Raw genomic sequence first — 14,178 nt, 5'->3', positions numbered from 1 at the left:
TGGAAAGGTATCTTATAATTGATAATGCAATCACTCATATACTAGGCACTGTTTATTAAGACTCTATTTAAAATGTTAAGCCCTATGCTAAATATTTTACGTGAATTATCTCAGTTACCTCAACAACCTTAAAATGCAGGCGCTTTTCTTTTATCTCCATTTTACAAATAAATAAACTTGGAAATGGTGAGATTAGGTAATTTCCAATGTCACATAGTCAGAAGGCAGTGGAATCAAGATGCAAATGCCATCCAACTTCAGAACCTGCATTTTGGATAAAAAAATCAAATTCAGAAAATATTCACTTACCTAAAATTAAAGGACATCCCCCAAATAAAAGAGTTATATTTCCTTAAAAATAGGCATTTTAGAGAAATTTATCTTGAGCTCTTCATCTTATCCTAGTCTGTAGCCTTGGTTTTTTTTTTTAATTTTGTTTTTAAAAAGAAGAAAATGGACAGTTTCTACTATCAAATTTTACGTTTTTCCTCCCTGAATGGGCTTCCCTATCTACCCTAAGACTGTTTGCTTAGTTCTAGCACCTCTCCCTCTTCCATGACTCTCTTCTACATCACCAGCCTTTATTGAGCTCTATAATTTATGAAAACCCATCATTCAATAGTTTATTTTTCACTCATTGTTTAGGTATGTTAAATTTTGTCCCTCTAATTTATTACACAAGTTAATAACACAAATTAATTATCATATAAAAGCTAGGACTGTGTGTATTTGAGTTATTTCTCACATAGCTGATTTTCCTTTTTTTTTTTTTAGCTTTCATGTTCAGGTGTTCATGTGCAGTTTTGTAACATAGGTAAATAGTCTGTCATGGGGGTTTGGTGTACAGATTATTTTGTCACCCGGGTAATAAGCATGGTACACGATGGGTAGTTCTTTGATCCTCTCCTTCCTTTTACCCTCAAGTAGGCCCCAGTGTGTGTTGTTTCCTTCTTTGTATCCATATGTATGTAAAGTTTAATTCCTACTTTAAGTGAGAACATGCAGTATTTGGTTTTCCGTTCCTGTGTTAGTTAACTCAGACTGATGGCCTCCAGCTCCATCCATGTTGCTGCAAAAGACATGATCTCATTCTTCTTTATGGCTGCATGGTATTCCATTGTGTATATGTAACACATTTTTAAAATCCAGTCTACTGTTGATGGCATTTAGATTTATTCCATGTCTTTGCCTAGTGCTGCAATGAACATATGTATTTGTTTTTATGGTAGAATAGTTTATATTCTTTTGAGTATATACCCAATAATGAACATATGTATTTGTTTTTATGGTAGAATAATTTATATTCTTTTGAGTATATACCCAATAATGGCATTTGCTGGGTCAAATGATAATTATGCTTTTTTTCATTTGTTTGTTTGTTTGAGACAGAATGTCGCTCTGTTGCCTGGGCTGTAGTGTAGTGGCACGATCTTGGCTTACCACAACCTCTGCCTCCCAGGTTCAAGCGATTTTCCTGCTTCAGCCTCCAGAGTAGCTGAGACGACAGGCTCCCACCACCATGCCTGGCTAATTTTTGCATTTTTAGTAGAGATGTGGTTTCACTATCTTGGCCAGGTTGGTCTTGAACTCTTGACCTCATGATCCACCCTCCTCAGCCCCCCAAAGCGCTGGAATTACAGGCGTGAGCCACCACGCCCAGCTAGTAATTCTGTTTTAAGTTCTTTGTAAAAACACAAACTGCTTTCCAAAATGGCTGAACTAATTTACATTCCCACCAGCGGTGTATAAGTATTTCCTTTCTCCACAACCTTGCCAGCGTCTGTTATTTTTTGACTTTTTAATAATAGTCATTCTCACCAGTATGTGATGGTATCTCATTGTGGTTTTGATTTGCATCTATCTAATGATTAGTGATGTTAAACATTTTTTCATATTCTTAATGGCCATATTTATGTCTTTTTTTTAAAGTTTTCGTTCATGTTCTTCGCCCACTTTTTAATGGAGTTGTTTGTTTTTTTCTTGTAAACTTAACTTCCTTATTGATTCTGGATATTAGACCTTTGTCAGACGCATAGTTCACAAATGTTTTCTCCTGGTCTGTAGGTTGTCTGTTTAATCTGTTGATGGTTTCTTTTGATGTGCAGAAACTCTTTAGTTTAATTAGGTTCCATTTGTCAATTTTTGTTTTTATTACAATTGCTTTTGGTGTCTTTATCATGAAATTTTTGTCAGGTTTCATGCCCAGAATGGCATTTTCTTGGTTATTTTATGTAGTTCTTATAGTTTGAGGTTTTATTTTTAGGGCTTTAATATATCTTGAGTTGATTTTTGCATATGGTGTAAGGAAGGGGTTTAGTTTCAATTTTCTGCATATAGACATAGCTGATTTCTCAACAGATATTTTTTAAATATTAAGCAATTACTTGAATATTAACATCAATAATACTAAGATGCTTTTGTTAGTGCCATGATATCTGGCTACATTTATGCTTTATGATTGTTGGAATTTTTAATAGAAAAATTGTATAACTAGCAACATACAGATACAAAATATATAATATTTTAAATAGATATGCAATGAAAGCTATAAGAACATATAGCTGGTTCACAAATAATAGGAAATTTAAGAACCAAAATTAAATTGGCTGGGTATTTTCTTTTGTTGTTTAATTAATTATGTTATTAAGCTATGCGTTTAAAGGGTTCTTTTGCATGCTTGGTGTTTACATTAAAACAGTGTCATTATTTGGAAATCAAATCTCATTGCTGATTACTGCTTTTTTTACTCTATCTCCAGACTTTCTCTTATTTTACATTTCTTTATTTAGAAACTTGGCTTTTTGTTATTCAAGGCATTAACATGCCTTTTAGTATGTGGGGTATCTGTATCAGAGATTTTATCCAGCGAACAAGTAGCATGTATTAAAAATGATAATGACAGGATGGATTCCTTGGAATACTCTGTTGAAAAGCCAGACAGCATTTCATTTTCAAAAGTGTAAGAGGTATATGTGACCACTGAATCCCAGACACCAGTACATCCTTTTTATTGACATGATTAAGAATCTTGCTGTTAGTATTTGGATGTGTTTCATTTGAACCTGCCTGCACCTGTTCCCAGAGGGCAAACAATTGCCCAGGCTGTCACTCTTGTGACAAGTCGGCCCCATTCGAACTGCCAGCTAACAATTGCGTCGGCCCGCCTTGATGAATACACTGTGCTGAGCAGCCCGTGAGTGATAGAGTGCTACCGGCTGCAAGCTGACTAAGAGAGGACCCTGGTTTAGGAGTGACGTGTGAAACTTCCTATCATTTAAAAGGAATGACAGCTTCCTTTTCTCTGCATTTGTGTTGGCAACCCCAGGCACTAATTCACCAGTTGAAAATATAATGTCATAGATGAATGTTATAAGGTTGAGGGGAAAAGTATCATGTTGCTGAAAATATAATTTTATGGGCAGTTTGGATGATAGTGCCCATGAGTAAGAGGTCAACAGGTACAAAGTTACAGTTAGACAGGAAGAATAAGTTCTAGTATTTTACTACACAGTAGGGTGACTACAGCAAATAACAATGTAATATATATTTCAAGATAGCTAGAAGATTTTTGAATGTTATAGCCACAAGGAAATGATGAATGTTTAAAGTGATATATATGTAATTACACCAATTTGATCATTATACTACGTGTACATGCATTGAAACATCACATTGTATTTCTTAAATATGTGCAATAATTATTTATCAATTATAAATTTAAAAATTAGTAATAGAAAAAAGACTAGCTCCTTTTGAGAAAGATTAGACAGATTAAGGTCAAAATAGAGACAGAGAAGAGACTTCTTCCAGAATTTAAAAAAAAGAAAGTAAGACTTGAAGTACTTTTTTCTAGTACAAAAGATAATTTCATTCATGCTATTTTTCAGTCTGTTGAAGAAGTAGATCTTGTAAACTTTTAAAGTCCCAGAATCACAATAATGTTGTACTTAATTGGCTTATGATTTTAAGAATCTTACCCTTAATTTTTTGGCTTTACTATGGGTTTGAAAAGAAGTGTAGGGGTGTAGGCTGCTCCTGTGTTGAAATTCTATGTGTTGTGAGATGCACCCTTGGACTTCAGTGTAATGTGTCTGCTTCTTGGATCAGAGAGGATTATGGGAATATTATAGATGGCTTCTGATCAAAGACTATAATATGTATGATTTTTTGCATGCTCAATCAAACTTAAATGTTTCTTAATGGTAATAATTCCTCAATCCGTAGTCATTTTTCAATTGTCGAAGCAGGAAGTCATAACTTCAGGTGAATACTGAAATGTAGAACCATCCTTCAATTCACACAAAAATACTTTTCTATAAAGTGTTTCTCTATAGTTCGAATCTGCTTTGTAGAAAACAAAGGCATTACCTAGACACTCAGTGAGCTCTTGTGAATGAAGAAGGGCTGATTGACTAGATCAATAGATGAATGAAAATAATATATGAAGCACAATGTGACACATGATTTGATTGTATTGTCAATGTTTTAACACTTTAATGTTTAGAAAGTGCAATTAAAGGTAAATATGAAGAAAATTTTATTTTATTTGTTTTATTCTCCTCCTGCTGTATTTTCATTTACCTGTGATATGCATTCTTCCACATACTTGTCTCACTGATGATTTGAGATGTTTCAACTGATGTTAATAACTATCAGTATGAAAGCATGTGTTCCCTATTGAGACTAAAAACCAGTTCCTGTTCATAGCTGGAATTTGATAATTTATACTTTTATTTTCATTAAGCACAGTTTCATCCTATAATATTTACTGAGTATAAAGCACTTGTCTAATTAGCTATTACTGTACATGAAGATATTGATTGAACTGATATAGAATATAAACAGATTTTCATGAAATTGTGAGTATCATGAAGACAGAACTATTTATATAACTAATAGTAGGCTATATACATTCATGTGTCATGGCTAATTTGAAGAAAATAGGAGCAGCATATATGCAGATTTTGCTGTGAACTCCTGGACTAAGGAATGGGAAGGAGAAACTTGAATGGTATTAGAGTTGAAAAGCCTATTGGATCCACTGGGTTGGGATCCATCGTTATGTCACTGAGATCATTTCAATTTTTAATTGCATTTACTCATTTTAGTTTGTGAACTTCAACTGCAGTTTCAGGGCACTAATGAAGGAAATGGTGAAATTAAACTGTGGTAAAATCATGCTTCTTGCTAGCAAGTGAGAAAATGATTGAAAACAAAGGTCAGGTTTGTCATTGATTTAAAATGGACAATTTTGCTACTGATGGCAATAAGCGTATGGCAATAGTTTCTCAGAGAGTTATCCGCAGTCACCAATACCTTTATGAACATGAGCAGTTGATCTGTTGCTCTCATGCAAAATGGTAGATAACTAGTCAATCTCTGTTTTGAGTGTGTATTGTAGGTAGAGGCAAGGACCAAGGCTTCTGTTTTCTTGTAGAACATTGCCTGGCACATAGGAAGTTCTCAATATGTATTTAGTGGACAATTGACTCTTTGTAAGTTGGAAGAAAAGTGAAGGACAACTCAGAACCTCATTTATGAGGGAGGGAGCGCAGACTTTATCCTGATTTTGTTGGACTGATGTTAACTTTGTATGTGTGTGTGGCTGGTACCCTTGGTCAGTTGTATCAAACTGGCAATCAGGCAGTATAAACAGTGAGGATTGCTGGCATACAAAGCACACACAGACACACACATGCACACACACACACATACCATTTTTGTGACTGTCCCCACAGTGTTCCATAGTTACTTGCTAAGTAACTGAATAACATGTATATTTTCTTTTCTTTTTCTTTTTTTTTTGAGATGGAGTTTCGCTCTTGTTACCCAGGCTGGAGTGCAATGGCGTGATCTCGGCTCACTGCAACCTCCGCCTCCTGGGTTCAGGCAATTCTCCTTCCTCAGCCTCCTGAGTAGCTGGGATTATAGACACGCGCCACCATGCCCAGCTAATTTTTTGTATTTTTAGTAGAGACGGGGTTTCACCATGTTGACCAGGATGGTCGTGATCCACCCGCCTCGGCCTCCCAAAGTGCTGGGATTACAGGTGTGAGCCACCGCGCCCGGCCCTAACATGTATATTTTCATACAAACAGCATCATGGTCAATGTTATAAATAAACTAAGGAAGACTTTGATTGCTACCTTTGCTTTTGATTTGTATTCATATTCGGTGCCTCAGAATATTTTAAATGGACTCTGGGCTCTAGAGTGGTGGACTGAATGTAGAATGACCACTACAAATATAAAAGCGAGGAGAGACTACACATTTTATGAGTTCTGATTTTTGAGAGAGAACAATTTCCTGTCTGTCATTCTTGAGTGGTAGCAGTGAAAAATTAGCTAAGAGAAGCAATGATGGGTTCATGGCTGTGGGTACTTCTATCTGAAGGCCTTTTAGCAACTAGAGGGATTTTGGTTTTATTGCAGTGTATCATTGCAAAGGAGCATTTAACAAAACTTGCTACTTGCTAGCTAATGGACATTGGGTACTATTGAACCTCTTTGGACCTTTCTTTCTGAATCTCAAAATAGAAGATAATTATTATTCCATAGGACTGAGATGTTTATAAAGTGCTAGTTCATGGTTTGGTTTATAGTAGGTGCATAATGATGATTAGTTTTACTTTTACCATAGTAGCAGTGATATCACTCTTAATATCACAAGAAAGAAATTACAAAAGAGAAATTTATTAGAATATAGTACATGTATGATGTCATAGAGGAAAAAAGACTAATCCATAAAAAATTATTTCATTTGATTAGGTTAAATTTTTTGCTCATGTAATTTCTTCAATTACATAAGGAGAGCAAGTAAAATTATCCCCATTTTACAGTTAAGCAAACAGAGGCTTAGAGAAGTTAAGTCACATAACCAAAGCCGACACTAATAAGTAGCTGAGCTGTGACTGGGACAACAGGGTTTGTTGTACAGAAGAATGTGTGTTATTTTCTCTCAATCTCATGCTGCGTGGAACAAGATTTTAATTACAGTGATGCCAAGGGGAAAAAAAAAAAAGAAATTGTTATCAATAACATGAAAAAGGAAGAAGGTTCTGGAAAGCTCCCAAATGTGGAAAGAGAAAAGTCAAAGATCTTGCTTAGGACATGGAACAATGGCACCAAACTTGCTGGCTTTGGCCAAGACCTCAGGCAATGAGGGCAGATATTTTCTTTGCCAAAACAAGCAAAAGCAGTTTCTTTCAGCATCACTACCAGAAGGGAACACATGGACAAATGGAATTGGGTAGGAGGCATGGCTGTTTATCATCATGCTTCCAAGATAATTTTTCCCTCCTAATGACAAAGCAAATTCACATATGTGCCCTCAAAGTTTTTTTTAATATAAGCATTTGCTTTATTTCTAACAGAATAAATAAAATTAGTTTTGAAAGTCCTATTCCATGGCCCTGAAGCTTTTTCAGCTTTTTTTACAGGCAAAGGCTTACCCCAGTGTCTGTGTATATAAATGAGAGCAAGAAATGAGAATAAAACTAAATTATAGCATGAGGTTAGGGAGAAATTTAAAAACTGAAATGAGTTTGTATGGGAGGTCAGGTGTCCTGGCCACTTCGAGGCCATCCATTCTCCTATTTTTTCTTCTCTGAAGGACTGACTCAAACTTGAATCAGAGTGTATTTCAGCCCTTTGAAATAAAATAATAAAATTAATGGAAGCTACTAAAGAAAGGCAGAGGAGCACTCATTTTTTAAAGATTATATGACCAACTCTCAGAGCCAAAAGTAAGAGTCATCATTTCCATATTCAGATGGTAGATATATTTTTGGAGCTCAGAACAAGTATAACATTGAGTCCTAGCTAACTATGTAATTAATGAAAGCCATTGATTAAACTGCTGATAAATCAGAGCTGATGTTCTTTTTAAACAAGAAACATAAGACTCTGAAGGGAAAGGGGAGCTCATATACCCTAAAGTTTCTGAACTGATACAAATAAGACAGGGAAGAACTCTCCTTGATCTGCTACATTTTCTACCAGGGAAACGACATAGATTTTATAAAATAAAGAATAAAGAATGAGTAGCTGGAGTATGTAATTTATTTGAAAAATAGTAGTCATATGGTGTTTGTCAAGGTATCAGGAGATAAAAGCAAATGGGCTTACACTTAAGGGGCTCTGTTGCTTAAAGGCTTTTTGAGTTTGTTTTTTACTGCTGTGTAGCATCTCTGAAATCTTTGTGGAAACTCGATATGTCTCTGAGACTATATTTAAAATGCTAAGACCTGTCATGGAGAGCCGGCAGAGCTGGAGGCATGGAGAGAAGAGGATAAGGGCAAAGACAGGTATTTCTTCCCTTAAATTCTGCATTAGCTGCTACAGCCATCAGTGCAGCTGCCACATGGAACTAAAAGAAATAAAGAAACAGAAAATCCAGGCCCCAGTGGAACCACAGCATGTTCTACCCTTTATAATAATAATAATAAAGAAAAAAGAAACAGAAGAAAGAGTAAGGAGTACAGAGAAAACAAAAAAGCTATGCAGCATTTAAATGTCAGATACTTTATTTGAAAGTATATTTATTAAAAAAAACTCCAAACATAGATGTATTGGTTAGAAAAGCAAGAGAAATATTGTATTTCTCTGGCCCATAACAATGTATGCAGGGATTTTTATGCTGTTCAGCTTCCTTATTGAGTTTCAGTGTGTATGGTACTTTATGGAAAATTGTTAAAACATTTTGGGTAATACATAAGCCAGTTGTTAAGTTTCTAGACTGTATATCTGTCATCGCACTGCCTAGATCTCCCAGAATCTCTTTTGCCAACTTTGTTCACCCATCTCCCATCTTCTGTTCCCTTCGGCTTTTTCAGAGGACTTCCCTGGACTACTGGAGATGCTTCAACCTCAGACTCAAACAGCCTAGAAATGCCAGAGAGTTTACATCCCCCCAGGGTGGCCCATGGCCAATGTCCAACTTTTCCAAAGTATGAAAGCCCAGCTCCTGCCTAATATAAATTATATCCTAATACACTTCAGAAGTGCCCATGGGATCAGGTCGAGGTTGAGATGGGGCTGGAAATAGCTCCCTTGATTGATTTCTGCCCTTCCTTCCCCCACTCCCTTGAGAGTTCTCCTGGAGCACATCTTTAATACATCTCTTGCACATGAATCTTCATCTCAGCTTCTGCTTCTGCAGAGCTCAAAATAAGATAAAATCTTCATCTATGCACACACACACGCAAGTATCGCCTAAAAATATTTGTCTACGTACTGGGCAAGTACATAGATCTTACTATGTCCAGATACCAAAATATCCCAGGGCGGTGGATGGTACAGTAGATAACAATTTAAGTTTCATACACACAGAATACTGTGCTGATAGAAGAAAATAAAAAAATAAATGCTTTTGTTGAAGAAACAAATGATTACTCATTTTTTTCTGTAACAAAATGGATATTTACAAAGGTTTTTCAGTAAAATGACTTTCAAAAAACAAAAAAAAAAATGGATGGTTTATAGTTAAATGTGATCTATTGAAAATTTCTATATGCTCACCTAGTCCATAGATTTGGTAGGTTTTTTTTAGCCTAACAATCATTTAGACCAGGGGTCTTGTCCCCGGGCCGCAGACTGGTACAGTGTTCATGGCCTATTAGGAACCAGGCTGCACAGCAGGAGGTGAGTGTCTGGGAAGCCAGCAAAGCTTCATCTGAATTTCCAGCCACTCCCCATCCCCATTGCCGGCATTACTGCCTGAGGTCCATCTCCTGTTAGATCAGTAGCAGCATCAGATCCTCATAGGAGCAGAAACCCTATTGTGAACTGTGCATGCCAGGGTTCTAGGTTGTGAGCTCTTTATGAGAATCTAATGCCTGATGGTCTGTCACTGTCTCCCATTACCCCCAAATGGGACCATCTAGATGCAGGAAAACAAGCTCAAAGCTCCCACTGATTCTACATTATGGTGAGTTGTATAATTATTTCATTATATATTACAATGGAATAATAATAGAAATAAAGTGCACAATAAATGGAATGCTCTTGAATCATCCCCAAACCATCCCCACTCAACCCTAATCCATGGAAAAATTGTCCTCCATGAAACCAATCCCTGATATAAAAAAAGTTGGGGATTGCTGAGTAGGGGGAAAAAGGTATCAAGTCTATACTAAACTAAATTTTAAAATTTTAGTATGATTAATTGCTAGCATAATTTTCACAATTAAACCAATTGCTTTATGGAACAACAACAATATCATCACTTATATTTTTTGTAGATATGAAAACTACTTCATCAACCTCATCCAGAAGTCATCCTTCTTCTAGTGACAGTGAGGATGAATCTGCAGTGGGGGACAGGGAAGCCCACGCTGACAGCAGTACAGATGAAAGTGCCAGAAGTTCACCTTCTCAGGAGCTGAGTGAACATCATCGTCATCAGCCAGGAAATTCCCACCTTCCGATTGATGAATCCTTACAAATTGAAATTGAAGACCAAGAAATAACAAAAGCAGATGTGGAGACCAAGCCAATGCCAACAGAGGAAAGCTTTGAGAATGTTCTTAAAGAAGGAATGGAGAAAGGAACCCAAGGGATTGCAGAGGGTTTATCTGACAAGTCCTGGAAACTTGTTTCTGCAAAAGAAAAAGAAAAGGATAAGAGCAAGCTTTGGGAAGAAAGCACTGCTCAGGTGACGGACAAAAAGGCAGGTCTCCCTGGGGTGGAGGAAGGTGGTAAGTATGGCCGTTAAGTTGAGCTGACGTCAACCTCATGCATGGAAGCTGGTTTTGGTCATTCATTATGCCAAAGCTCGGGAAATACCACTGTGATGATGCTTCTGGGAGTCAAGATTTTTCCTATGTCTCTCTTTGTCACATAATCATACATGTATTTTCAGCTTGCTGTTTGCCTTCTCTTGCGCTTAAAAAATTACTTGATAATGTTTCTCCAGTCTGGTTCCTATTTTTGGTAAATTCCTTCCTATGGGTATTCCATCTCAAGAATCAAATAAAGCACAGTATATGTCTGAAGGCAAGGATGTGTGTGGCTTTTTAGAGGTTATTTAAACAAATACTATTTGTTCTGAGCTGTATATGGATTTTCAGATATATAGCTAATGTTAATAGGTGCTTACTATGTTACAGGCATGGTTCTACACACTTATATATATTAACTCATCCCATCCTCACAAAAGTCCAATTTCCCTCTAAGTTAGGTTCTATCATCATCGTTCCTTTTTTACAGATGAAAAATAAACTGTGGCTTCAAAAGGTTAAATAAGTTATCAAAGATTATACAGCTAAAAGAGGCATTCCTAGGTTGTGAATTCAGGAAGAGTTCCAGAATTTCTAAAGATTTCCTATCATGTCTGTGCAACATGAATTTAGATTTAGATAACAGCATAAAATTTCCTTACAAGATTCCAAACTTCCCTTTGAGTTCTTCTCTGAAGCTGAGTTACTTTCTGATCCCTGGGGCTCCTGGGTGTGTAGAAGTGTTCATTTGACATGGAAAGAGTAAGGAGTGTCAGGATAATCAGGCCCCAGACCTGAGACACATGGAAGGTCTGATGCTTTTCTCAACTCGAGGAGCACAGTGAAAGGGCTGAGGGGTGTCCTGTGGGCAGCTGGGTTGCACCTGCCCGACGCTTGGCTCTCACACAGCCTGCGGTGCCCCGTAACTGGTTCCTCTGTCCTTTTGCTGCCCTCTCTCATCTGTCTCCCCTGTCAATGCAGCAGACATTCTTCTTGATTTTAAGATAAAATTTTTTTTCACATTTTAATATTACTAAAATTCAGCTGCATTTTAAAAACATATGAATACTTTTAGTGTCTACGCTACTTTTAGGCCCTTTTAAAAACTACTATTAAACCACTGAGGCCTACTTCTAGGAATTGAAGTTGTTGAAAAGTTATCTATCACTTCAACCATTATTATTAATCTATGATGCACAAGGCACCATAGTCAATAAAAAATGTGTAAGAGAGGGTTCCTTTCATAACATGCTGAGTGTAAGTCTTGGCAAGCCACCATACAAAGATTAGTAGTCCTATGTAAAATCAGAGAAGGTACAAAATGCTATGTGGCTTCAAAGAAAGAGAAGTCCCATTTGTTTAAGGACACTTTGAAAGATTTTTTTCTTTTTCTTTTTTTTTTGGATGGAGTCTTGTTCTGTTGCCAGGCTGAGGTGCAGTGGCGTGATCTAGGCTTACTGAAACCTCCGCCTTCCAAGTTCAAGTGATTCTCCTGCCTCAGCCTCCCAATTAGCTGGGACTCCAGGCACGTGCCACCATGACCAGCTAATTTTATTTTTATTGTATTTTAGGTTCTGGGGTGCATGTGCAGATCATGCAGGAGTGTTGCATAGGTACATACATGGCAAGGTGGTTTGCTGCCTCCATCTCCCCGTCACCTATATCTGGCATTTCTCCCCATGTTATCTCTCCCGAACCTCCCCACAAGCCCACTGTCCCTCCCCTAGTCCACCCCCCAACAGACCCCAGCGTGTGATGCTCCCCTCCCTGTGTCCATGTGTACTCATTGTTCAACATCTGCCTATGAGTGAGAACATGCGGTGTTTGATTTTCTGTTCTTGTGTCGGTTTGCTGAGAATGATGATTTCCAGATTCATCCATGTCCCTACAAAGGACACGAACTCATCATTGATTTTTATGGCTGCATAGTATTCTATGGTGTATAGTGACACATTTTCCTTGTCCAGTCTGTCATTGATGGGCATTTGGGTTGGTTCCAGGTCTTTGCTATTGTAAACAGTGCTGCAGTGAACATATGTGTGCATGTGTCTTTATAATAGAACAATTTATAATCCTTTGGGTATATACCCAGTAATGGGATTGCTGGGTCCAATGAAATTTCTATTTCTAGATCCTTGAGGAATCACCACACTGTCTTCCACAATGGCTGAACTAATTTACACTCCCACCAACAGTATAAAAGTGTTATTTACTATTTCTCCACATCCTCTCCAGCATCTCTTGTCTCCAGATTTTTTAATGATCGCCATTCTAACTGGCATGAGATGCTATCTCAATATGGTTTTGATTTGCATTTCTCTAATAATCAGTGATGATTAGCATTTTTTCATATGTTTCTTGGCCTCATATACGTCTTCTTTGGAAAAGTGTCTGTTCATATCCTTTGCCCACTTTTAAAGGTGTTTGTTTTTTTCTTGTAAATCTGTTTTAGTTCTTTGTAGACTCTGGATATTAGCCCTTTGTCAGATGGGTAGATTGCAAAAATTTTTTCCCATTCTGTTGATTGCTGGTTCACTCTAATGATTGTTTCTTTTGCTGTACAGAAGCTCTGGAGTTTAATTAGATCCCATTTGTCTGTTTTGGCTTTTGTTCAATGCTTTTGGTGTTTTAGTCATGAAGTCCTTGTATTTTTAGTAGAGATGGGGTTTCACTGTGTTAGCCAGGATGGTCTCGATCTCCTTGATCTCGTGATCCGTCTGCCTTGGCCTCCCAAACTGCTGGGATTACAGGCGTGAGCCATCACGCCTGGCCCACCTTGAAAGTTTTTATAAAGACCATATTTGAGAGACTGTAAAAGTTAAATACAATTTTGAAGGTGGGATACAGGATGACAAACGTGTTTTAGATAGTGGAGTATAGCAACACATATGAACTTTGAATAAGTTAACAAAAATAACTCTAGAACAGAGTTTGACAAACTTTGGCCCATGGGCCAAATCTGAAGGACTACTATTTTGTCTTGTTTTCTAAATAGCCTGCAAGCCAAGAATGGTTTTGTATTTTTAAACAGTGCACAAAACCCCAAGAATTTACAAACTGGGACTTTAAAGAAAAAGTTCATCAATCCCTGCCCTAGAATTATAATGCAAAGATACTTCAAAAGATTTTTTTCAAATATATGTGTTCACCTTCAAAAGATTTTTTTCATATATAAATAAAGATTTTAGTTCAAATATATTTGAAACTCTTTTATAAAATAATTCAAATCTTCGATATTGAATTTCACTACAAAATTCTGGTACATATAAGGTATCACCTAGAAAATGTGTACAAGCTGGCAAGCTGCTAATCACAAAGGTAGAGGTATTAAACACTGACATTATTTTCAGTTTTTAAATTTTCACTTCATAAAACTAGATTGTTTAGCTGGATTTGTGTAAGTAGACTTTTTTTTTGTAATATAGGATATACATAATGAAGGTCATAATTAGGCTACAGAA

The 14,178-nt window shown here is 36.8% G+C and overlaps 1 protein-coding gene across 8 annotated transcripts in view; it reads left to right on the top strand.

Moving 5' to 3' along the window:
• The window catches only part of ERICH3 (glutamate rich 3), a 114,998-nt gene that overhangs the window by 78,537 nt on the left and 22,283 nt on the right, over nucleotides 1–14,178 (top strand). For all 8 annotated transcript variants that reach the window (XM_012442565.2, XM_012442566.3, XM_012442563.2 and 5 more), the window contains one exon: nucleotides 10,241–10,696. In XM_012442565.2, the coding sequence (XP_012297988.2) occupies nucleotides 10,241–10,696 (456 nt within the window). The remainder of the gene's footprint in view (nucleotides 1–10,240; nucleotides 10,697–14,178) is intronic.

This window comes from Aotus nancymaae, unplaced genomic scaffold (assembly GCF_030222135.1).
Source record: "Aotus nancymaae isolate 86718 unplaced genomic scaffold, 86718_ANA_hifiasm-v0.15.2.pri h1tg000007l, whole genome shotgun sequence".
NCBI lineage: Eukaryota > Metazoa > Chordata > Mammalia > Primates > Aotidae > Aotus > Aotus nancymaae.
The sequence above is the reverse complement of the archived record's forward strand: the minus strand, read 5'-3'. Positions and strand labels throughout refer to the sequence as shown.